This window comes from Typha angustifolia, chromosome 11 (genome assembly GCF_048772165.1).
Source record: "Typha angustifolia cultivar Huaian chromosome 11, ASM4877216v1, whole genome shotgun sequence".
NCBI classification, from domain to species: domain Eukaryota; kingdom Viridiplantae; phylum Streptophyta; class Magnoliopsida; order Poales; family Typhaceae; genus Typha; species Typha angustifolia.
Window position 1 is genome coordinate 6,190,257 of NC_133249.1, and position 26,333 is coordinate 6,216,589.

At 38.6% G+C, this 26,333-nt stretch overlaps 3 protein-coding genes across 3 annotated transcripts; 2 read left to right on the forward strand and 1 right to left on the reverse strand.

Annotated features, from left to right (window-relative positions):
• Positions 1-1,491: 1,491 nt before the first annotated feature.
• Positions 1,492-8,126, forward strand: LOC140770870 (serine/threonine protein phosphatase 2A 59 kDa regulatory subunit B' gamma isoform-like). Its single transcript, XM_073112185.1, has 2 exons — positions 1,492-2,898; positions 7,380-8,126. Exons 1-2 carry the CDS (start codon positions 1,795-1,797, stop codon positions 7,770-7,772), a joined length of 1,497 nt encoding a protein of 498 aa, XP_072968286.1. The 5' UTR covers positions 1,492-1,794; the 3' UTR covers positions 7,773-8,126.
• A 6,544-nt stretch (positions 8,127-14,670) lies between these two features.
• On the forward strand, positions 14,671-20,520 carry LOC140771504 (putative multidrug resistance protein). The gene is made up of 6 exons (XM_073113094.1): positions 14,671-15,095; positions 15,215-15,269; positions 15,525-16,161; positions 16,247-16,787; positions 17,596-18,480; positions 18,614-20,520. The coding sequence occupies exons 1-6, from the start codon at positions 14,844-14,846 to the stop codon at positions 19,988-19,990; spliced, it is 3,747 nt and encodes a 1,248-aa protein (XP_072969195.1). The 5' UTR covers positions 14,671-14,843; the 3' UTR covers positions 19,991-20,520.
• A 4,243-nt stretch (positions 20,521-24,763) lies between these two features.
• LOC140769868 (uncharacterized) lies at positions 24,764-25,824 on the reverse strand. Its single transcript, XM_073110755.1, has 3 exons — positions 25,521-25,824; positions 25,274-25,463; positions 24,764-24,868 (listed from the first exon to the last, which is right to left on the reverse strand). The coding sequence occupies exons 1-3, from the start codon at positions 25,820-25,822 to the stop codon at positions 24,764-24,766; spliced, it is 597 nt and encodes a 198-aa protein (XP_072966856.1). The 5' UTR covers positions 25,823-25,824.
• Positions 25,825-26,333: the final 509 nt, after the last annotated feature.

A 26,333-nucleotide genomic window follows, 5' to 3' on the forward strand; every position in this document is an offset into this window, starting at 1 on the left:
ACTTCAATGTTTGCTCCACTTCTCTAGGCTCCTTTTGCCATGCAACCTCTGCCCATGGCTAACTCCTTTAAGGAGAAATGGACACCGCTTTAAACTCTTTTTTTTTATCAAAAATTAACTTTGATGCATCACATATTCTTAGTCTATCAATTGTAGGTATTAGAATTATTTTTCAGATTCACCTTAGTGCTACATTCACTATTATAACATTTTATCTATATTTTGCCTCTATTGTATAGAAGTAAAAAGTGCTCTTTGTGTTGTTTTCCTTACCCGACAGGAAGGTTTACTCTATGTGATTATCGAGATTGACTCTTATTTTAGTCAACCCCCTCTCTAATTCTCTAGATGCTCTGTAGGTAATTTGTCATGTTTTATAAGACTTCTCCAATGAAATATATTTTCCTTCATTTTTTATACACATCCTACGAGATACTAATAGTGCTGCTCATTGGTTTAGCGAACCATATTACTCTGTAATCTTTTACCTTTTCTGATAGGGTTCTTAAATATTTTTTTTGATTTTTGATTAAAGGAGTTGAAAAACTCAGCTAATGGTTACATCATGGGGCCAAATATTCCCCAGCCTATCTAACTCTAGAATTTTTGCTAATTCAGAGGGTGGGCTATTTGACCCAATCCACTGGTTTCCCACAGTCGACCTTCTACTTACATTGGCTAGCCAATCAGATGTCCTGTTACCCTTCCGGTAAGTATGCTTAATAAACATAGATCTTTCAGGGACTCTTAAAGTGTACACAGAGGTACAATTGATTATATGTTTATTTTTATTTTTATTTTTTTGCAATGTAAGGGGTACCTTTTCAAAAAATAAATAAATGAATGAAGTTAACAATACCATTTGAAACCCATTAATACCAATGGATGCTATGTCTACATCTGCATAGGACCAAATACATTGAAGGCTCTTCAACTCGATGGCTCGATGCACAGTATTCTAATCTATCTTCAATTACTATTGTACGAACCAAAGTATTCATTTAGATTACATATGCCCTCACACCATGTGTATTTCTTTCTCTGAAGGTAATCATTCTATCAAAACAATAGAATATTTAATTTGATGGTTCCATTGTCAATGTCAAAGAATGACTGTTAGTCTACCTGGCCTTTCATGTTTAACTCGTGCTTTGCCTAAACTGTTCTAAGATTTGACTTATTTATCAAGGAAATGAGCTGAATATAAATAAATATATACCAATATATATAAATTAGCTAACCGTGAGAAATATCGAATAGTTATATATATATATATATATATATTTATCATTGGATTCCTATATTTTACTTTTAATGGCTCAAAACAAAAAAGGAAACTAATTCTAAATAAAATAAGATAATATCCTCTATTTTGCCGTGGAATAGAATGTAATAGTAATAAAAGTAAAATGTAGGGTGTTTTGTGAAATTTTTTTTAAAACTTTTTATGGGCAAATCCAACTGTGTAATGAGACAGCTTTGCGAAAGCCGTCGCACACGCGCTAAACTTGCACGTGCGTTGTCACTCGCTTGAACGGCTCAGCCGGCGGAAATCACCACTCGCCTTCCTCACTCCTCCCACCCTCTTCGTGTTCGCAGTACCAGAAAATCCTCAATCTTTGCGCGTACGAGGAGTAGTATGAGTAAAAATTAGCACTTTACACCCCCGCTTTCATCCAATTTCTCTACAACCACATGCCCTCGTAGAGTGAATCTTTGACTCATCCGGGGGGAATCGCCGTCGAGTTGCCTCCCCTAGGGTTTGTTCCGGTATCCCGTACTTTTGAGAAAATAATGATCAAGCAATTCCTCGGCCGTCTTCCTCGCAAGCCGTCGTCGAAGTCCTCCTCATCGGACCCGTCTCCGTCCTCAGATCCGATCCCCAGCCGGGCCGCCGCCCTCGGCAGAGTGCCGTCCAGCAACGGCTACTACTCCTACGAGCCGCTCCCGAGCTTCCGCGACGTGGCGAGCTCCGAGAAGCCGGCGCTGTTCGTCAAGAAGCTCGCCATGTGCTGCGTGGTGTTCGACTTCTCCGACCCGAGCAGGAACGCGAAGGAGAAGGAGGTGAAGCGGCAGGCGCTGCTGGAGCTCGTCGACTACGTCGGCGTCGCGAATGGGAAATTCACCGAGTTGGCGATGCAGGCGGCGACGCGGATGGTCGCGGCGAACATCTTCCGCGCGTTTTCTTCGTCCTACTCGGAATGCCGCCGGCTCCGGCCCGATGGCTTCGACGCCGAGGAGGAGGAGCCGGCGATGGAACCAGCCTGGCCGCACCTCCAGGTCGTCTACGAATTTTTCCACCGTTTCGTCGCCTCGTCGGAGACCGACGCCAAGCTCGCAAAGCGCTACATTGATCACTCCTTCGTCCTCCGGCTTCTTGATCTCTTCGATTCAGAGGACCAGCGAGAGCGGGAGTATCTCAAGACGATACTCCACCGGGTCTACGGGAAGTTCATGGTGCACCGCCCGTTTATTCGCAAGGCCATCAATAACATCTTCTACCGGTTCGTGTTCGAGACCGAGAAGCACAATGGGATCGCGGAATTGCTTGAGATTTTGGGGAGTATAATTAACGGGTTCGCGCTGCCGCTCAAGGAGGAGCATAAGCTGTTCTTGGTGCGGGCGCTGATCCCGCTTCATAAGCCCAAATGTGTGGCATTGTATCACCAGCAGCTGTCCTACTGCATTACGCAGTTTGTGGAGAAGGATTTCAAGCTGGCCGATACGGTTATCAGGGGGCTCCTCAAGTATTGGCCGATCACGAATAGCACGAAGGAGGTGATGTTTCTTGGCGAGTTGGAGGAGGTTCTTGAGGCAACGCAACCAGCGGAGTTCCAGAGGTGCATGGTGCCATTGTTCCGGCAGATCGGACGGTGCCTAAATAGCTCGCACTTCCAGGTAATCCATTGTTTACAGGAGCACTTATGTTAGTATATTCTCTTAGCTGCTCTACTTCTGCCATTAAGATCATCTCTTGCTTTTCTGCTACAATGTAGTTCATTTCCATATTATATGCTGGTACATTCAGTCATTTTGTTGTTGTGTCAAAGTTACATTTTGTGAACAGATGATTCTTCCTTTTCCATATTTTTCCCTGCTACTTGTGGAAGTGTTCCTACTTATTTGTTTTAAATTGAACTTTGTTTTTCTTTAGATGAATAAATGTCAATTAGCAAAATTTCATCTTGCCCTAAAAAATAGGTATATGTGCTTTGTTAGGGCAAAAAACACACTGTGAGTTTCTTTTGTTTCTCTGCTACATGTCTCGACATATCCACTTGATATTATCAATTTCATAAAGTACAATGTCTGCTACTTGTGATTCCTTCCAAAATACTGTGTATATGTATTCCAAATTTCCAAATTCCAGTAAAGAGAAACCTTGAAAAATATCAAATAAAGTATATGCTGTTTCATTAAGTTGGTGAAGGTAGGAACTCTGGTGCAAGGTTTTCTGCCCATTATTTCCTAGTCAGGTTGAGATGAGGGTAAAGATCCCTATGGTACATTAATGGAGATGACAACTTCAGAGATTTCTGAAAAAGTATTTGGTTTTCTTCTAGTCCAATGAATGAATTATTTTAACTTTTAAGATCCTTATAATTCTCTATCTATATTTTGGCAACTAGGTGGCATTATTCAAATATCTTATTGATGGTATGCTTTTATGTAGCACTGTTTAAAAAACTAATAGCACTAGAGGTATATTTAGTTAGCCACTGTAACATAGAGGTATAATTGACTAGGTTAAATCTATGCATGGTTGCATGCTGGCTTTTGTGATTCAAACAGTAGTCTTGTCTACACATATTGTCACATGCTATTACTAGAATCTCGTTTGATAGCTTAAGTGGAAACTAGAAAGGTTTAAATTTTGAGCCATAGGCAGTCTGTTTTGGGTTGCTGTGTACCTAGGAAAGGTCACTCCTTTTTATCCACATAATCTTTTTTATTTTTTTGCTTATTTCATTAATTTCAGTTTGTCTAGCAAAACTGATAATTCTAGACCAAAGCACAATAAACAAGCTGGGTTCATCATATCCTGATAGATTGCAGTCATAGCCCTTATGAGTTGTTGTCCGATGTTTTGGTTGAGGCCAATGCACCGGACTTCCTCTATACAACCACAAAGTGGTCGCAAAGAGTTCTTATACGTAGAGGCACTATGTACATACATATAGTCATAGATATCTTAGGCGAGAAGGCATAATAAAGGCATATCAAGGAGTAGAATATATTTGTAAAATTTCTTGCATAGTTTTGGAGTTATTTCTTATGAAAGAAAAACTGCCATTTTTCTGGCTTCTTGTATCTAACTTGCCGATCACATTAATTGTACATATGGCATTTGAAAATATGAAGAAGCATGTTATTGCCACTTATCCTTTGCTTCATGAATTTCCTTTATATTTCAATAAACTTCAAATTGGTAAGGATATTTTGTATGGGAATATCCAAACACATTTCTTTAATGTACCAAAAATTTGTGAAACCTGTATTTTCTTGGTTTTTCTTACAATTATTTCCGAGTTGAGGGCTTTGAATAAGACAACCTTTGCTTCTAGATCTTTTAAATTCTTCAGTTTGTTGGTAGAAACTAAAATGATAATCCATCACGAAATGCCTGAAATTGCTGACGTTAGGAATCTTCTGAGCAACTGAAACCAATATTGAGAACTGATATTTCATATAGTCGTTAGTAGTGACAATTTACTTAGAGAGGCAACGTATTTGTCACATCTTTTATTTTTTCCTAGGTTATTTAATGGAGCACTATCCAAGAGGTATTATTCAAATGTGGCTTGGCCAGGGTTTTGTTTGTAACTAATAAGGGATTTTCCTTCTTAGACTATTTTCTTCTAGATTATATATGATTATGTACTATCAAAGTTATGTCTCAAACAGAAATTTCAGCAGTGAGGGCAATAAATGTTCCAAGCTATCTAGAACTCAAGGAAGAATGTCGGAAATTGCAGGTAAAGAGAGGAAAAATATTGTGAGAAGGTGTTGGTAAAGTGAAACAAGGAAGGGTTTTGACTTGGACTTTAAACAAATAAAAAGGATGTAGATATTCTTGCTTAGATCCCTCTATTTGGGTTCAAACTGACACCTTGAACTTTTCTAGTATAGAATAATTTGGAAATTTAAAAATATTGAAAGAAAATTTTAGTTCGTCAATTTGCATATAACATTTGTTATACATACACATTTATTGACTACTTGCAATTTCAGGTTTACTCTCTTTCGCGATATTGAATACTTTAATCCTTGATTTAGAAAATGTTCTGTACTTGTTCTTCAACTCCATATGTCATGCTCCGGTGTCTGTTGATCGAATGGTTACGATTCAATTGGGTTTATTGGAAAGGTTGAACTCACTATTGATTGGATTATGAAATCACAATTTGGACGTCTTATAAGATATGAAATAGCAATATTACTTTCTTGCTTTTTGTTGCATCTATTCTTATGAAACCCTTTATAGTTCTAGTGAGTGACAATTTACATGAAGAAATTTACAATTTTCAACTAGATTGCAAATGATATTCAATCATAGATACTACTAGGCAAACCCATTTAATCTGGTGCACTGAAATTTCACTGCATCTTCAGTCATATGATATGTCTATTTTCATGTTAAAATGTAGTGCTGTGAGGAAACTGTTGTAAGATGAATGTGGTAAATGTTAACATGAGTTGGAAATATGGTACCCTTGCATGGTGTATCATTGAGAATATATGACTAAAATGAATGATGCAGGTTAAGAATGGAAAAGGGACCAAGATCTCAGCGCTGATAAGAAGATAAAACTTTCTCGAATTACATGACAGGATCTTATATAGGCATTTAAATGAACCACAATTATGAAACTTCCTAAGTAACAACCTCAATTTCCTTTTCACAATAGAATTCCCTTTACTGCCACCTGCTTGCCATATGGTTCTTCCCTGAAGATACTTGCGTACATCTTGAAGCATCAAACTGTTAGAACTAAAGCTACCAGAAAGTACATTCAAGGATGACCATGTTAAATGAAGCTGCATTTAGTATTCAAACATGTAAGACATAAAAGCTCCTGTGGCAATGCTGAACATTATATTTTCCTCACAAAGAAGAGGAATATATTAGTTAGTTTTGCTAATAAAATTTTCAATTTAGTATCTTGTAGATGTAGAATGCAAAACGAAACAGCAAACATGCAAAACAAACAAAGACGCTTCAACTTTTGATGGACAATTGTATTGACTAAATTGTGTGTAGAGAGAATGAGACAAAAGAAACAGCATAGAACTATTCTGAGTTAAAATATTATTACAACTTGTTTGCCTATGTGATTCATGATTTCTTTTCTATTGAAGTCCCCCATTATTGCAGTTGGTCTCCCTTTAAGCTCTATTTGTCATTAATGATGTCTTGTATCCTTTTGATGTCTTTTATCTGAAATATAACCTGCATTTCTTCACACAAACACACACCCAGCCAGAAATTTAGGGAAACCTTAACTTTTGAACTTATTGGCAGATTAAAAGATGAATGAGTTTCTGGCATTGGAGGCTATTGGTGTCTCCTGCAGGTTAAACTTCATCTTGAAAGTCAACCAAGACATGTAGATGAACTTCTTGGAGGGTCATTCCTTGTCTGAATTAGCTAAATTGCAACCTCTAATGGGATATATTACTAAATTATTTTTTGAGCAGACAAATCTGTAAAAACTGTAGACTAAATTTGTGCTGTACAACTATTTTTTTCCCCGTGACAATCTATGATTATACCGGAGTGATCATTTTTCAACTAGGTTCTTGTTCTTCTTCATATTTGATGTAGTCAATGTGCTTCTAATTTTCATTTCTTTTTTCTAAGGCAACCTTTTTTTTCTGGATGCTTTACATACAATTGGACAGATGATAACCATGTTGGCATGCACCATTTTTTTCAGTGCAGACGTCTCCTTGTCATCTATAGCCCCAACTGCTTGACTTTATTTTGTGTTCTCGACACCATGAATTGAGTGATTTCTGAACTGTCATATCTCTTCTCCAGGTTCTCATTTTTAGAAGATACCAACATTGTTGGCTGACTTCTTGTTTGTCTATCAACCTGTATATTATACTTATCTTCATTGTTCTTTTTCAGTTAGTATTACTTTTTCCTGGCCGTTCAATGGGCAATATATCTACATAATTGCACTGCATGTTTATATGCGACTTTTAAAGCTGTTAACTCCTGTTTTTGCAATTTCCTTTCCTTACCTCCAGTGATAGAGGTGCAACCGATAAGGATCTCTTTTTTCTCTATGAACTGATACTTTTAAATTCTAATGTGTCTCTTTCTGTACATCCCGATGAGGTTACCAAGTAACTAACTTGTGATCTTTCAGGTCGCGGAGCGAGCTTTATTTCTGTGGAATAATGACCATGTTGGGAACCTGATTACCCAAAATCGGAAGGTCATACTACCAATAATCTTTCCAGCTTTGGAGAGAAACACAAGGGGCCATGGCCATTGGAATCCAGCCGTCCAGAGTCTAACATTGAATGTGAGGAAGCTCTTTTTAGATTCTGACCAAGAACTTTTCGAGGAATGCTTGCTTAGATTCCAAGAAGCGGAGGCTAAGGAGAAGGAGATACAAGAGAAAAGGGAATTAACTTGGAAACGATTGGAGGATGTTGCAGCGACCAAAGCTGTCAGTAATGAAGCTGTACTTGTTTCTCGATTTGCCTCCTCTCTTAGCATGCCTTCGTCGAGTCCACGGGCCACTGTTGGTAGCTGAGCTAATTGCTGTTACCAGTATTCAATCCAGGCCAGTGCATCCTTGCAAGCTGATTCCCTTGGTTTTTGTGGTAGATTTATGGTCTGAAGGAAAGAAGCGTTTGAGGCTTCTCAGGTTGGAGTCCCCTTGGGTACTATGATCATTTTAGGCTATGAAAGGTGTGTATAAACTATAAATCACTATAGAGATATCACATGTGCCTGTGCATTATGCTAGTTATTATTTATGTACTATTCATCAGTGCTAGGGATACTTGTCATATTAGTAAATCTTCATTTTTTTTTTCGTTTCCTACAGTGTTTAGATACAAAAAGCACTATCTTTTGGTTAATTGATAGGGAGAATCTTCCTCTTTATAGTTTTTGGATTTTAAACATGCTTCTTCTTATGGCATTTATTGGGTTTCTTCTATGTGTACCACCTCTAAAGACTCCTTTATCTGCAAGTAAATACCTTTTCAAGTTTGGTATTTTGTGTACTGTAGTCAGCTACTATTTTGGGCAAATTACATTATATTCGCGGATGATATTTAGACATGATAATTATTTGTTGTCATTTTAGGGAGACCATGTATTGACTAAGAGAGAAGAACTGCAATAACAAAAAGGAACTAAAGTGAAAATTATTAATAATGAACTAAAAGTTCTTCCTTTATGTGAGCTATCATGTCAATTCACTATCTCTAAAGCCTAAAGCTGATAGAAAACCAGTCTTTAATTTCTTGAGAGTAGACAGAGAATCATAGTTTTTAATCTTTTATTTATGTAATCTGACAATCACAATATTTACTGTTTTAACTTTTTGACAGTAAATTCTTTTGTTGCTCAGAGATTCATCTTTGCTTCTATTGCTGGTACTCCTTTCCTTTTGCAGCTAATGAAAGGTTAGAACACCAAATTAATAGCAAAAATATATATATATTCTGCTCATAGACCTGTTCAGTATTCTTCCTACAACCTGATCAGGCATAATCATATTAGCCACCCTAATCTTTTTAGGAAGAATAAAGTAGTTTGACACAGATAAAAGCATCTACAGCTTCTACAATTTTGTCCCACTCCCTTGACTCTTTCCTATTTTAGCTTGTTTTTTCTTTGATGAAATCCCTTTTTTTAAGCATTTGATGCATTTAGAGGCACACCTTGTACCTAATCCAAGCATTTATGTTACATGCTATAGTACAGTGCTAATACAACTAGTTATAAATAGAGAATCATGGGATAATATTCTCCAACTGCATGCCGATATACTTATACACATCGAAAAGTACACATATAGAAGAACAGAACTAGTAGGATAGTAAGCATGCACCTGCCTTCATGCAATACTTCCCAACCAGCCTTTATTCATACCTCAGTATATTATATATATATATATTTTGATAACTAAAGAGCATGAGAATAAGAATTCGTCGCCTTAGCGGTGGTCGGCGGTGGCAGTTTGAACTCAACAATTTGTTCGGACATGTTCTTTGCTCGGATTCTCAATATGTACTCAGCTGCTCGTTTATCAATCTCTGAACGTTTATCAATCTCCTTCGAACTGCTCTCAGCCTCCACGTACCGTGTGCTCTCCGACTTGGTGGCAGGCTTCAGCTCCTGCACCGCCTCAACTGATACTGAATTGGATGGTTGTGTCCTAGTCCTAAGAGGTGGAGGTGGATTTAACGCCAACTTAGATAAGGTGAAGGATGATGCCTTGATGAGACTATAGGCGACAATCTTAGACGTCTCGCATATGGTTTTGTTCTTGCTCTTGGAAACTCTAGTTGAAGACATCTCTCTGTCTCTCTTTCTCTCCTCTGTGGATGGATGAGATGAGCAAGTGATGCTAGAATTGGCACTCAAATTTATAACCAAAGATTTTATTCCCTTCTTTTGGAGTAAAGAAATGGGGGCTAGCTAGCTTATTTGCAAGTGAGTAAGGTGCACACATGCATATATGATTAATACTTAGTAGGGTGGGAATTCATGTGAGATTTCAACAAAAGCTCAAACTTCTTTCACACGGTAACTTCTTCTCCATTAAAGTATTTGGACTTCTCTAGTCAAGCTTTTACACTCTCCAGACTCATTGGGTGGCCTTGGAGTTTCCACAACATTACAAGATGCTGTTAGCCTCTTAGTGGTGGCCTACTTGGGATTGCTACTATTAATTACTCAAAGGTGGAATAAGAGATAGGCAGTGATTCCGAAGTGATAACATCATCAAACGATAATTATTGTCATTATACTTAACCCTACGTCACACAATATTAGAGAGAAAAATAAGATAATTAATTAATCTCTATGAGAGAAATGAGAGAGAAAAAAAAATTAAAGGAAGGATTAATTAGAGAAGTTGGTCATCCTTTAATATATATGTAAGAATTGGAATAATGCTGTTGATAACTCGATCTCCCCTGAATTGGCACGTATATTATTAATCAACGTGAAGGTGTGAATTAATTGCCCAAATTATCGATTGGAATAATAGTTTTGTTGGAAATATTCCACCAACCAACCACAATTATAAAAGCAAGATATATGAAGACGTGGATGTCGAGATCAAACAAAGAGAGATGCTGATTCTCGTACTAAACTCTCTTAATTAACGCATAATAATTACTTAAAAGTATTTAGAAGTATAAACGTTTGATATTGACTTCATAGAACTAATTTAGTTAGGTCAAGATTCATGGACACACGTTATTCTCGTTGCCCATGTAAAGGAATGATTTATTCTAATTTTTACTTCAAATTATAGAGATAATTACTACCCCTTAATTATGTAAATCTTTCAAAATGTCTCTTTTGTTGGTTATTCGTTAATTTTTTTTTAGTTTGTTAATAGTGTCACATGATCAATTTTAGGCTTTTTAGAAATTATTTTACTTTTATTTTCGAAGAAGAAATATATAAAAGTTGAGGTAAGATAGTCATTTGATGCTTTTCATATATTAAGGGATAATTTCATTTAGATCATCTAAACTATCACCGTCTTTTAAGGATACTGTCTAAAAAAATATTCATATACTCTTTTGAATTATAAGAAAAAAAAAATTCTAGAAACCTCTAAATAAAAATAAAAAAGATAGGCTTAGGGGATATTCGTGGTAAAAAAGAAAGTTTAAGAAATGTATATTAAAAATAGTGATAATTTAGACGGTTTAAGTGGAAGGTGGAATTATTCCTTCCATTAACACTATTATCTGGTGGGCTCCAAATAATCTCATGTTTAGTATGAAATCAATAGGTATGATTAGAAGTCCGGATCAAATTTCATATCCCAAAAATAGGGGATATATTACCCCGCATAAAGGGTAGAATGATACATCCTTGTGGAGAGATAAGAATTTTATTACCATATTACCCCAATAAAACTAGATATAGAAATAACAAAACTAATAACCTTAATTACTCAAAATTTTATTTGCTTTTTATTTATATTTATTTAAAGTATTGCTATATTAATAAATTTACATTTTTATTTCTTATTATTAAATAATTTTATATAACTCATTCTATAATTTGTTTAGTTATCTTACATAGAGTCATATATAAACCAAACAATTGATTAAAATTGTAATATGAAATAAGTAATTTCAAGGGATACCAAGACTTAGACATTTTTCTCTAGGGAAAGCTCCAAGGTGAAAATTAATTTATTTATACCTAGATGATTATAAACTTAGATACACGAAGAAAAAAAACGTTAGATAATTTGAACAAACCTCGCAACTCAACAAACATCAATAACATAACATGAAAATATATTGTAGCAATAGACTATATGATAATACGATACAAAATCAAGATGGATCAGATAGATGAACAAAAAGAAAAATTCCCTCCCCAATAATGATACATCCAAAAATTGATAGATGGCCTCTTAAAAAAATGGAAAAAAAAATAAATGAAAAAAAATTATAAGTTGGAGAATATCTCTTTTGAAAGATGAAAATTATGAAGTAGAAAAGCCAATGTCATGACATACAATTTGCACAACAATTTTAATATATAATTTCTTACAGGATTGAGATATGACAGTTGTTTATTTTCATATATACATGTAGTTGTAATAAACTTAGGTGCTTATTACTTCCTAGTATGACTAGTATGACTAGGAACTTTTGTTTCTGTCCTTCTATTATTGGATTGTCAAGTATGGTACTTTATGTCTTTGAATATTTATTTATATTTTCATTATTTTCATGTTGTGTGAGTGTATATATGTTAATTTTTATTCCAAATAAAAATGCAATAATGATTGGGTGAAGTCATGCAATATGTTGTTTTAGATATATGGTAAGTTATATGTGAAGGCTATTTTCCTTAGTTGTTTTTCTAAGAGCAATATTTTACAAGCTTAGATGTTAACACTTAGTTATTGCATATATGTATGTGTGTGTGTGTATATATATATATAATGATAATAGACATGATACCACTTTATGTTACAGCTAAGGGTATTTTTATAAAATTTATAAGGGAAAAAAAATTTCGAGCATTTTCAATGTTTTGTCTTTTTTTCTTATATTGTAAAATCTTTTGGAGAAGAAAGAAAGAAAAAGTAAAACTTGTGATGAATATTTAATATAGAAATGGTCAAAAACTACTAAAAGAAAAAGAACTTACTTTATTATTCAATAATTAATTTTTGAGGCAAGTATGAGTTAAAAATTTTACTCCCTTGATGAAGTTACTTTAACGTTATTGATGATGAAAGAAAGCCCCTAATAGAATTTATATATGATCAGTTGAAGGAAGTTAAAGAAGGAAAATTAAAAATATTTTTTGTAGAGGTATAAATGACTAGCCCGAGCTTGAGTGAGCTGGGCTCAGCTTGACTCTACTCGAGAATTAAATTTTTTCAGTTCAACTCATCTTATCTCTAACTCGATGGGCTTAGTTGCTTATTGAGCTAACCTTGATATACGTAATAAAACAAGTTCTGAAAGCTAAATAATTAAAAAATATTAATCCTAAAATATAAAATTATCACATACAATAATACAAACAATAATTAATTAACATAAAAGATCCTAATTATGCATATAAATATATTATAATGCATCTAACTTGAATTACTATATATATATATAGTATCGAGCTTAATTAAGTCGAGCTTGGGTGAGCCAATGCTGGCTCAGTTTGACTCAATTGTGATTTCAAGCCTGAAAATTCGGGTCATTTTGAGTCAAGCTCTAAACTAGCTAAGCCCATGAGCCTCACAAGCCCATGAGCCTCACAAACCCATGGGCTTTTTGATAGCCCTAATTTTTAGTAATAATGAAATCTTTTTCAAACCTTTTCTAGACGCAATTGATCAAAACACAAATTAAAAACTTGATATGCATCTCCATATATTGTGTATTACTTAATCCATACTATTTTATAGAGATTATGATGAAATAAAAAGTGATTTAAAGATAATTGATGGTGATTTTATGTTACGAACTAGATCTGGATTGATCCAGACTTAAGAAAACTATAAAAATTTAGGTGATGGTAGCCTCACGAGATAGGGTTTCAATGGCTCTAGTTTTACATAAATCAGATATCTGGACGAAAATATATAATTAAAATAATGGAGCAAGGTCAGAACGGGTAAAATGGTAAATATCCTATATTGCGACTGTTGTCAGAGGGTGGTAGACGACCAAGGGTGCTGGTGGACATCAGTAGGGTAGGGTGACTGCTGGAGGTGATGATGGCTATGGGTTGGAGATAAAATTTGATTTTCTAACTTAAATCTACTCATAGAAAAATAAAAATGATCTAACGGCTATGATAGAAATAGTAAATACGAGAATATAACTAAACTCAAAAAATTCTTAATGCTTAGATACTTGGATGCTTAAAGCCTAACCTCTCTATGTAGAGAGGTCGGATACAATGAGTCCTACTCGAACTTAGCCTTAAAGGCTTCTACGACTCGAATTAGGACTTGTTTTACAAGTTTGCGTGACTTAATTGAACTTATCTTAGATGCTTACATGACTTAATTGAACTTGTTTTACTGACTTACATGACTTAATTAGATTTGTCTTAAGGGTTTACATAAAAGATAAATATCGATCAATTAAAAGATAAATAAACTCGATCTATCAAAGTCAATATCCTCATGATTCGATCTAATTAGACCTGAATCCTATCATTTTACTTGTGTTAAGAACTTCTACCTATATTAGTCAATTTAAGTACAAATTACAAATGTAGAGATACAAGTATATAAGGATGCTACTGAAAATTTTAAGAGACTACTAACAAGATTAGCAAGAGAAGTTAACAATGATGATATCAGCCTAGATATATTTAACAGTCTGACATATGTAGTGACATATGTAGTAAAACATATGTCTTTTCAACGAGGACAAAACTCCTGTGAATCAAACATGTCTCCTTCTTTCAAAGCTTTAAATCGTTGTCACTAAAATTCAAATCTAAAATATTCATACACTACGACTCTATTTAACTATTTGAGTACTATTCTACCAGCAAATTAGTCGTCCATTGTGATTAATTTTAGATTGATCTTATTTTAAGGAAAGAGAAAAATTAATACTAAAATAGTCAACTAATATTATTTTCTTAATTTGAGCAAATCAAAATGTCAAAGAAACATATATAGGTCTTAAACAGTGAGAAGTAAAATTTTATGCATGTTTTGATAAGAAAATGGATGTCATAATTTTATCTCACCCCTGACCTCACCTGAGGCTTAAAAAATATTTAGAGAGGAAACGCCACTAAAGTAGAACATATAATCGTCATGAATGACGACATATATTCTTAGGATTGGAAGTCAAACCTCTCATTCAACCTTCTGATCCGTCTTCGCCAAGAATCGAATATATGTATTAATGTATATATATATGAATATGCCCATCAGTGGTGTTCTAAAACTTCTACCCAAATTAATCGTACGCGAGAATTAGGACCCGTTTTGAATCAAGAAATCTCAAGGCGGCCACCACCTACCTACGTTTGAAGGTTACGATTAAGAAGAAGTCCTTGCCAGACTCTCAGCTGCACTTCTTCTCAGAAGAAGAGAAGAGAAGAGAAGAGAAGGAGCGATCCGATTGAAGAGATGGATGCAAGCAAGAACGAGAAGAGAGAGAAGGCCGCCGCAGCGTCCGGCGGGGGCGGGGGAGTTAGATCATTCTTCACCATCTTTAAGCACGCCGACGCGGTGGACAAGCTGCTGATGGCGCTCGGCTTCGTCGGCGCCGTCGGCGACGGCTTGTCGATGCCCGTCATGCTATTCATAACGAGCAAGATCATGAACAATCTCGGGAATGGGCCGAACGCCGTCGCGGAATTCCCCCACAAGATCGATGAGGTAAGAGCATCGTTTACGTTTTACCTTTACCTTAATCTACTCGATCCACTTTCTAATTCTTGATCGATACTGACTGACTCTTTTTTTTTTTGTTCGTTTGAATTATTGATATGCCTCAGAATGCGAGGAATCTTGTGTTCTTAGCATGCGGGTCCTGGGTGGTGGCTTTCTTCGGTAAACGAGCATTTACTTTTTATAGTGAAATTTGCGCTTTTCCCCCCACTTGCACTTTGAATATTTAATATTTACAATTCAAGCTCTTCGTTTGATGATTTTTATCAAAATATTTGAGAAGAAGATGAAACCATACAGGGTGTAATAGCAAAGAGTGGGAGGCCATCGTATACGAATTTTGCATTTTTTGTAAATAAAATGGGGCTTAATTTCTTTGCTCTTATGGTAATGGTGGTGTTCGATGATTTGCCGCAGAGGGCTACTGTTGGTCGAGAACGGGCGAGCGGCAGGCGTCGACGATGCGCGCCCGGTACCTCAAGGCGGTGCTGCGGCAAGACGTCGAGTACTTCGACCTCAGCGTCGGGTCCACCTCCGAAGTCATCACCAGCGTCTCCAACGACAGTCTCGTCATCCAAGACACCATTAGCGAGAAGGTCCCAAACTTCATCATGAACGCCGCCACCTTCTTCGGCAGCTATGCAACTGGATTCTTTCTAATGTGGAGGCTAGCCTTGGTGGCCTTACCAACCCTCCTCCTCCTCATCATTCCGGGATTCATGTATGGGAAAATTCTCATGGGTCTCTCGAGCAAGATTCGCGACGAGTATAACAAGGCCGGCATCGTTGCCGAGCAGGCCGTCTCGTCCGTGCGCACCGTCTACTCCTTCGTCGCGGAGTCCTCGACGATGGCCAAGTTCTCCGCCGCGCTCGACGACTCCGTCATGCTCGGAATTAAGCAAGGACTGGCGAAGGGCGTGGCCATTGGTAGCAATGGCATCAGTTTTGCCATTTGCGCATTCAGTATCTGGTACGGCAGCCGTCTGGTCATATACCATGGTGCCAAGGGTGGCACCATCTACGCCGTCTCGGCCGCAATTATCATCGGTGGCTTGTAAGCTTAACTTCTTACCTAACGCACACAATAGACCAACAATGTATATCATGTCTGAAATAATCTTTCTTTCTTTTCGTTCTAGAGCGCTGGGGTCGGGGCTTGCGAATGTGAAGTACTTCTCGGAGGCGAGCTCGGCCGGCGAGCGGATCCAGCAGGTCATCAAGAGAGTACCCAAGATTGATTCAGAGAGCATGGAAGGCGAGGTGCTGCAGAATGTATCAGGAGATGTGGAGTTCAAGAGGGTCGAATTCGCATACCCTTCGCGGTTAGAGAATCCGATACTCGTAAACTTCAACCTTAAAGTGCCGGCCGGGAGGACGGTGGCGCTCGTCGGTGGAAGTGGGTCCGGTAAGTCGACGGTGATCGCACTTTTAGAGAGGTTCTATGATCCACTGGGAGGGAAGATACTACTAGATGGAGTGGATATCAAGAGGCTTAGGCTCAAGTGGTTGAGGTCACAGATGGGTCTGGTGAGCCAGGAGCCAGCTCTCTTTGCGACTTCCATCAAGGAGAACATATTGTTTGGCAAGGAGGACGCATCCATGGATGAGGTGGTGGCAGCTGCCAAGGCTGCTAATGCTCACAACTTCATCTCTCAGTTGCCTCAAGGATATGACACCCAGGTTAGTACTTTTAATTACTTGTTATCGATCTATTGAAATCTTAGCATATCTTTGTAATTGCAAGGGAATTTCAACTATAGAACTTTCAGATTGCTTATTATTGTGCAATTAGGATACGTCTGTTATCATTCATGTTTCAGTTATAAGTTGCATTAACCTACCTTTATTTGTGTCCCTATCAAGAGAGCTTTGATGCAGCTGATTATGTTTGTGTATTAGTTAAGAAATAAACTGGCATGGCAGGTGAGTCACTGTGTTGTATTCCCATTGCCAGATAAGTGTTCTAGAATGTCAACCAAATTAAAAATTCCCTGCCTTTTAATCAAGTTGGTAGTTTTTTAGATTAAAAGCAGGATGATTCGTTAGAACTATATTCTTCTATATTGTAATCTACAGGATAACATCTGAAAACATAGAATCTTTTAATTAAAGGCGCCCTTCATGTTGTAGCGCATATAAGTGTGCCAATTAATTAATGTTAATTATAAAATTGCTTTTCATTTAATTTAATGCATTAATTAGAAATATAGAACCAATCTCTTTCATTAATAGGTATTAGATTGCTGACAAAGATGCCCTTTTAGATCAGTTCTGGTAAAGAGATCCGTGTACGAGAGGTCTTCTCAGACAAGCTTTCAACATCAATCTACCTAAAAGTCTTGCAACATTAATTAGTTCACATGTCTAGTTTAAAGTACTACTTTCTTGTAGTCCGGTTTATATGGTAAAGGTATTTACCATCTCTAAGCACATTTTACTTCTTCTTTTTTTAATGTTTATTTTTATTTGTCGGATTAAACTCTTAAAGGTCGGAGAACGAGGGGTTCAGATGTCCGGAGGACAGAAGCAAAGGATAGCGATAGCGAGAGCAATAATTAAGTCGCCTAAGATCCTCCTCCTCGACGAGGCGACGAGCGCGCTTGACACCGAGTCGGAGCACGTCGTCCAGGAGGCCCTCGACCAGGCCTCCGTCGGCCGGACCACCATCGTCATCGCCCACCGCCTCTCTACCATCCGCAACGCGGACTTGATCGCCGTCGTGCAAGCCGGGGACGTCAAGGATCTCGGCTCCCACGACGAGCTCATCGCCGACGACAACGGCCTCTACTCCTCCCTAGTCCGCCTACAGCAAACCAAGGAGTACTCGGGGTTGAAAGAGAACGCGCCAACGTCTTCGTCACAGCTGCACAGCGGCAGCCACAGCATAAGCAGGAGATTCTCATTGGCCAGCCGTTCCAGTTCAGCAAGATCGGAAGGAGACCCGGCAGACGCCAAGGAGTCGGCACAGGCTTCTTCTAAGCCGGTGCCGTCTTTCCGCAGGCTACTAATGCTTAACGCGCCAGAGTGGAGGCAGGCGGCATTGGGTAGTCTGGGCGCGGTGGTGTTCGGGGGGATACAGCCGGCGTACGCGTTCGCGATGGGGAGTATGATCTCGGTGTACTTCTTGCCGGATCACGAGGAGATCAAGAGGAAGACGAGGATTTACGCGCTCGTGTTCGTTGGACTCGCGGTGCTGATGTTCCTGACTAACGTGCTACAGCACTACAATTTTGGAGTCATGGGGGAGTACTTGACCAAGAGGGTGAGGGAGAGGATGCTGTCCAAGATTTTGACCTTCGAGGTCGGGTGGTTCGACCAGGATGAGAACTCCTCGGGCGCCATTTGTTCTCGCCTAGCCAAGGATGCCAATGTGGTAAGTAATATTATAACAAACATACTCTCTCTCTCTCTCTCTCTCTCTCTCTCTCTCTCTATATATATATATATATATATAATATATTATCTAGTTGAGGTTGAAATATATATATATATTGTCCTACGTACAGGTGAGATCTCTTGTGGGCGATCGGATGGCCCTGATCATCCAGACAGTCTCGGCCGTCATCATTGCGTTCACGATGGGGCTGGTCATCGCTTGGAGATTGGCGCTGGTGATGATCGCCGTCCAGCCGCTGATCATTGGGTCCTTCTACGCCCGCCGCGTCCTGCTAAAGAACATATCGGAGAAGGCCATCAAGTCCCAGTCGGAGAGCAGCAAGCTCGCCGCGGAGGCCGTCGGCAACCTCCGCACTGTCACCGCCTTCTCCTCCCAGTCCCGCATCCTCTGCTTCTTCCACTCCGCCCAGGAGGGTCCCCGTGCCGAGTCCATCAAGCAGAGCTGGTACGCCGGCCTCGGCCTCGCCACCTCCATGAGCCTCATGAGCCTCACCTGGGCTCTAGATTTCTGGTACGGCGGACGGCTCATCTCCCACGGCTACATCACATCCAAGGAGCTCTTCCAGACCTTCATGATCCTCGTCAGCACCGGCAGGGTCATCGCCGACGCCGGCAGCATGACGTCGGACCTCGCGAAGGGCGCCGACGCGGTCGCCTCGGTGTTCGACGTGCTCGACCGGGTCACCCGCATCGAGCCGGAGGACGATGAGGGATACAAGCCGGAGCGGTTAAGAGGCGACGTGGAGATTAAAAGCGTCGACTTTGCCTACCCGGCGAGGCCAGAGGTTTACGTATTTAGAGGGTTTAGTTTGAGGATCGAGGCGAGCAAGTCGACGGCGTTGGTCGGGCAGAGCGGGTCCGGGAAGTCGACCATCGTGGGGCTCATCGAGCGGTTCTACGACCCGGTGAAAGGCGCCGTCATGATCGACGGCAAGGACGTGAGGTCGTACCACCTCCGGTCTCTAAGGAGGCACATCGGAATGGTCGGCCAGGAGCCGACACTGTTCGGCGGAACAGTCCGGGAAAACATCGTCTACGGGACGGAGGCGGCAACAGAGGCGGAGGTGGAGGACGCGGCCAGGGCGGCGAACGCGCACGACTTCATCAGCAACCTCAAGGACGGGTACGACACGTCGTGCGGGGAGAGAGGGGTGCAGCTGTCCGGCGGGCAGAAGCAGCGGATCGCGATCGCGAGGGCGATACTGAAGAATCCGGCGATCCTTCTTCTGGATGAGGCGACTAGCGCGCTCGACAGCCAGTCGGAGAAGGTGGTGCAGGAGGCGCTGGAGAGGGTGATGGTGGGGAGGACGAGCATAGTGGTGGCGCATAGGCTGAGTACGGTGCAAGGTTGCGATCTCATCGCGGTGTTGGAGAAGGGGGTGGTGGTGGAGAAGGGGACTCATGCATCGCTCATGGCGAAGGGGGCGAAAGGAGCTTACTTCGGGTTGGTTACGCTTCAGCAAGGCAATATGGGGAACCAACACTGATACTCGAGATATCCTATATAAGTCGTATAATATATATATATATATATATATATATATATATATATATATATATATATATATATATATATATATTTGAGAGAGAAAGAGAGAGTCTGGACAAGAGATATCATTTCATCCCAATCGAATGATTACAACCAAATGCATAGAGTAAAATAGAAGATAGTTGGCCGATCTGAGAGCGTTAAAGATGGGGGAATTTGCGAAAAAAAAATTACTTTTAAATAGTAAAAATAGGTTTTTATAAGTAATTTTACACATTTTTTGTGTAAATTATACATATTTTAATATAAACAAGATATACATGTAGTTTCAAGAGCTAAATCTTATAATTACTAAAATCTAAAAGAAATTCTGCAAATAATCCGGGAAGTGTTATGATATTTTTTTATTAACTTTTCTTGATCGTTTTGAGATGTTTGGTTATTTAAATTTGAAAATGAGAACAATTTTGTCTCTGTTGTTATTTTATTTTTGGGCATGAAATTAAAGAGCTAATTTTTCTGTGATCACCTGCAATATATAGGATGATACTGTGAAGACTTAAAACCAAATAACAACAACACAGTGATATTCTTAGATAAAAATCTTTATTTATATTTTGATAAAAAAATTTAATTAATTCAAAGCAAGTCTTTAAGTTATAAAGCTTTACACACTTAACAGAAAGGGAAGACAAACTAAACCATCACGTTGAGCACTGCTACAAACGTGGTAAACAGGTAGAGACTTAATCAAACTAGGCACTAGGTCCTTACAAAGATAGAATTATTAATAGAAGCAAACAAAATATCCTAAACAGACTTTAATTTGATCAACAGATATTACTCCATAGATGTCACGAATTGGAAAAAAATTACTTAATGCTAGATAATTACACTTGGTGTGTCAGAAAGGCAACAACTCAACATAATTACACTAAAATAATTGAAACAACTCTCTCACATCGGGTCGGCGGGGAGGGCACCGGCCGCTGCTGGCCAGCCAGCGGCCGGCTTCTCGCCGGCGGCTCGGTTCCGACATGCCCGAGCTCGGGTGTGAGAGAGAGAGAGAGAGAGAAGGAGAGAAAGGAGCTCACCGAAGCTCGCGGAGGTGGCGGCGGCGACGGCGACGATAGGTCGGCCTCGATGAGAGAGAGAGAGAGAGGGAAGGCGGTGAAGGTGGAGTTGTGGCGGCGCCGGGGCTCGCCGGGGCCCACCGCGGCCAGCTGACCGCAACCGGTTGGCTGCGGTAGCGGACGTAGGCGCGTGGCGCCCCACCAAGCTGCATGAGAGCTGGCATGGGCACGAGGCCGGCCACAATGTGGCCGGTCGCGTCGTGCCCATGAAATTTTAATTTTAATTTTTTATTTTTATTTTTATTTTTTTTGGGATTGGGTTGTTACATCTGCAATTTTTATGTTCTTCTGTACTGTTACATCGGCTATCTTCAATGCACTATCTATTCCATCCGCTGGAGAGCCCGATGGAAAATTCTCTTCAGGGAAGAATAAATTTACATGATTGTGATATTTTAAGGTCTTGGAATTATGATATGTTGAATTGATTAACATAGCAAGTTCAATTATAATTCTGTTTTAAGTTATATTTTCTATTCTTGATCTTTTTATAGGCAAAGCGTGAGGAAGAACTTAGGGCTGCCCATGACGAGGCTATGTTTGGTGTTTCAAGATCTTCAGTTCCTGAGATGGGATCTACAGATGATTCCCGCACAGAAGATCATGAGGATAACAATAAAACAGCTGGTGAAGATGTGCATGTCGTCAGTGCTCTCGTTAGTGATAAAGTAAATTGTTTGTGATCTTTTTCTATTAGAAAACCAAGGCAAATTAAAATATCTCACAATGCATCTCTGCTCTAGGTCCTTGCCATGCAACAAGGTTCCTGGCGAGATCGAGCTCGCAAATTTCGAAATGACGGAGGTAACTGAAGTATACTGTCTGTTAATGAAGATAAGCAGATAACTGAAGTATACTGTCTGTTAATGGAGACAAGTGCTCTTCCCCTGGACGAAAATAGCGAAATCCATTCTGATCTCATATCCATATCTAAAGGAGAGAAGATAATGGTACAGAATACCATGAATTCATTGGGGATGTGGCATGTGTCTCACCAAATTTCAAGATAAGGGTCCTAGGGTGGTACCAAGGAGAGAGTGGATGTGATGATGTTGGGAGATGATAGAAGATTACAGCTCATTATATCCGTAAGAGGTAGTGGTGCAGAGTGTTTAAATTATCTAAACAGTTATACATTTATTCAGTATGATAAATCTTAGATGTGAATCAGAAGTGAAAAAGAACTTCCAGGTTCCAGACTGTTGTTTCCTTCGTGGTCTTTCCATCAGCATTGTTGTCTTGTAGAATTCTTCTTCCTTTCTTCTTCTTCTTCCTCAGCTGCTTCTCCTCTTCTTATTTTCTGCAATAGTGCTGGGCTCGGCCCAGCACTGTAGCAGGTAGTGCTGGGCCCGAGCCCAGCACTGTAGCAGAGATTCTTTATCCTTTTAATTTTATTATTTATTTATTTAGGTATTTCTGTCTTAATTAATACAAATAGATTTAGACATTATTTATTTTAATAAATATACATATCCATCATTATGATTATTATTAACATACATTTATTGATGATTAATTAAGTTATAAACTATTACACATAAACTATTACTTATATGTATATTAGATTAATAGATAAATTTGTAAATTATAATTATTAGATTTATATTCTAATATTCCTATGATATACATTTTAAGTAATTCTATTAATTTATTATACATTATTATTTTGTAACAAATAAGATAATGACTACATAGTCCTTAATTAATCAAGATATAATTTAATTATAATTAGGTTTTTTTATCTATATTTATATTTTATTTATAATAAAAATCTAGCCAATTATAAAATTAAGTAGAAATTCTAAAATCTAATGAATCATCATATTTTACTCGAACGGATTATAATGGGATAAACAACTAACTTTATGTTACTTAAACATTTTCAAATCCCGAACCCCTTATTTGAGACCCCGTGGACCTTGCTAGCGAGAAGTGTCACACGGTTGATGGGCGGATGTAGGGATACGTGATTTGTATCTTCTGATCAGACAGTGAGTAGTCTTATCCCCTAGACGCCTTTCTCAAATTAGGTTATATTATATATTATGTACATACATGTTTTGGCCTCCAACATGATTACAGTCGAGTATATTATTATCATACATAGAATTAGGCTGATCTGGGCTATGAATACATTGGTGATATATAGAGATGATTGAAAATGATTATACTGTTATGATTTTATACCGAGATGATCTCTAGCATGAGTGTGCATGTGATAGACTAACATGATTATGCATGTGTTGACTATATAGTTGGAGACTACATTACATTATTTTTCTCTTGATTCTTATTCCACCTAAATTCCTATTATGCGTATTGACTTATTATCGTACTGGATAAATGCATATGATCTGTCATTTAGAAGGAATGCATGAAATGTGATTGATAGGATAGTTGATAGAAAGCGTGAGGATACCCGAGTAGGCGCCAGAGTTAGGGGTGCCTAGAGTGATGATTATGGTCGCTGATATGCGATATCTCGTGGCCCATGTCCGAGGTCAGTTGAGTCTGTGCGCACAGACAATCGGACACATGCCGTTCGCTAGGACATATGTGGCGAGTTATCCTCACGAAGTTTCTATCAACTATGTGGGGTGCTCGGTCTGGATGGATGTTGATACCCTTAGCGGATGGCAGGGTATGGTTATATTTGAGGTACTCCTTGCAGATGCCGGAGTATGCTTGGAGCCTTCGGGCATGATGTTGAGATCGGGTACCGGATATTGACTGTGCACAATAGTCTAGTATGATGATATTATACCGACATGTCGGTGATAATCGTGATATTGAGAAATGCATATGATTTCATTATTATCTGACATACCTGATTATTGAGTGGTCAATATACATCACATATGATTGCATTTGATATCACAGCATTGTCATGGTCGGCATGCATCATATATCATGTTTAAGAGAGAGTTATAATGATCATATGACGTGGTGACCTGTTTATTCATTGTCGAGGATTATGTATTCTTATCAGTTATTGCATGTAATCTATATTTCATTTATGTATTATTGAGGACACATTCATTTATATACTCATTCATGACATGATGTTGCTTTCTGATTCATATTATCCAGTACATGATTTACTTTCTGTTTGGCATCACTGATTCAGGGTAAGGTCTATTCACTGAGCCTTTTGTTCATGACTCTCTTTATTTCTTTTCTAAACCCCTCAGATATGTGGTACATGATAGCGACTTGAGAAAATATTTTAGAGCGATAATGAGATGAGCTATAGATGCGAGATGGTATAGATGATAGTTTATATAAAAATTAAGTTGTACCAGTATTTGATATTTGTACTCTTTTGTATTAGACAATGATTTGTATAATATAGGTCGAATCATAGTGTACCATTGTATTAGTTATTTTAGTTGTATCTTGATGGTTTGTTGTGGCATGTGTGGGTCCTGTCAGATTATGTGGCGGTCTAGTGTATATTATTGTGGACTTTGATATTCATATGTTAACAGGTTTATTTGGTTAAGAGTATGATTTATTTGGTGATGGATTATGTGATCATGGATATGTTAGATAGTGCATTGAAGATAGCTGATGGAATAGATAGTGCATTGAAGATAGCCGATGTAACAGTACAGAAGAACATAAAAATTGCAGGTCAGCTATAATGAGAATAATTGAAGAAATAAGAATACAAGAGCGAAATATAATGTACCAGTTTCTGAAAGCTGAAGCTTCATCTTTGCTTTAACTCTTTCAGAAGGAGTCTGTTATCAATAAATTGGTGAGTATCACATTATCACTGTTACAGTTCAAAGGAAATAAGCTTCAGACACATCCTCCAGGTCCAGATTCACACCAAATAATCTCAACCCATTACCTCTTTCACCATTTTACTAGTTTGATGATGATAAGGTAACATATGACAGATACAAACCATCAAAACACTCTAATCCATGTATAATTTAATGGATATAGAACCCACTTCTTACAACTGAACTGTGAAGAAAAAAATTGTCCTTTATAAATGACTATATATATTCAAATGAAATTTAGAATTCCCAATTTACCATAGATCTCAACATATGAAGATATGAACCAAGCATCATTAGGTGTTTGATCAAGGAAAAAAGAAAGACAAAAATTCAAGAGAAATGCGAGAAATAACTAACCATTCGATCATAACCCTCGATGAGACTTGAATAGTCAACCCTACTACTCTTGCTCTTCGAGCTCGAACTCGCCCTCCTCAAAGGCGACGGACTCCTGTTACTTCTTCTACTACTCCTATTGTACGAGTCCCTCTCCCTCTCCTTGTCCCTTTCGCGGCGCTCACCACCCCATTTTCCTCTTCTTCTCTCTCTATCCTCCTCATCCGAATCGCTTCTAGACCTTCACCCCCTTTCCCTCTCGCGAGACCGGTGCCGATGGCTCGATCTCTCCTCCGAACGGTGACGGTGGTCTCGATCGAAACCATCTTTGTGGGGTTTGCTCCAGAGCTTGTTCTGTATAGATGCGAGCTGCGCTTGCTTCTCGAGCTCGGAGGCCTTTCCGGGGCTAGAGGCGCGGATGAAGCTGGAGAAGAGTGGAGAGGAGGAAGATGAGGGTTTGGAAGAGGACGAGGAGGAGGAGGAGAAGCCGAGGCCTTGCTTGAAGCGAGCGGCTCCCTCCCCCTTGCGGGTTAACTCGTCATAGTAGACAGCGGCCTTCGCTTCTTCCATTGGCGTCGTTGGGATTCGACAGTGGGTGGGACGGAGAGTGCCAAAGGGTTCTATCTCTAGGGGTGTAAACGAGCCGAGATTGATCGAGTACTGCTCCAATGAAGCTTGGATTGAAATTAATTTCGAGCCAATTTGTGATCAAACTTGAATTGAAATAAAATTTCAATTCAAGTAAATTTCGAACTTAGCCAATTTTAAACTTAAACAAGCTGTTCAATTAGTAATTTCAAGTCTTATTAATTTCAAATTATTTCGAGCCTGAGCAAGTTTGAATTAATTTAGGCTTGAATCAAATTTAAAATAAAACCTAATTCAACTCTAAAGATATAAATATTACTAAAATATAAATTATAAGAAATAAAGATAAATAGGTTAGAAAACTACAAGCAACTAAAATATAAATTATAAGTAACAAAGATAATTATGTCAAAAAACTATGAGCAATTAAAATATAAATTATAAACAATAAAGATAATTGTGTCAAAAAATAATATTTGAATGGATGAAAGGG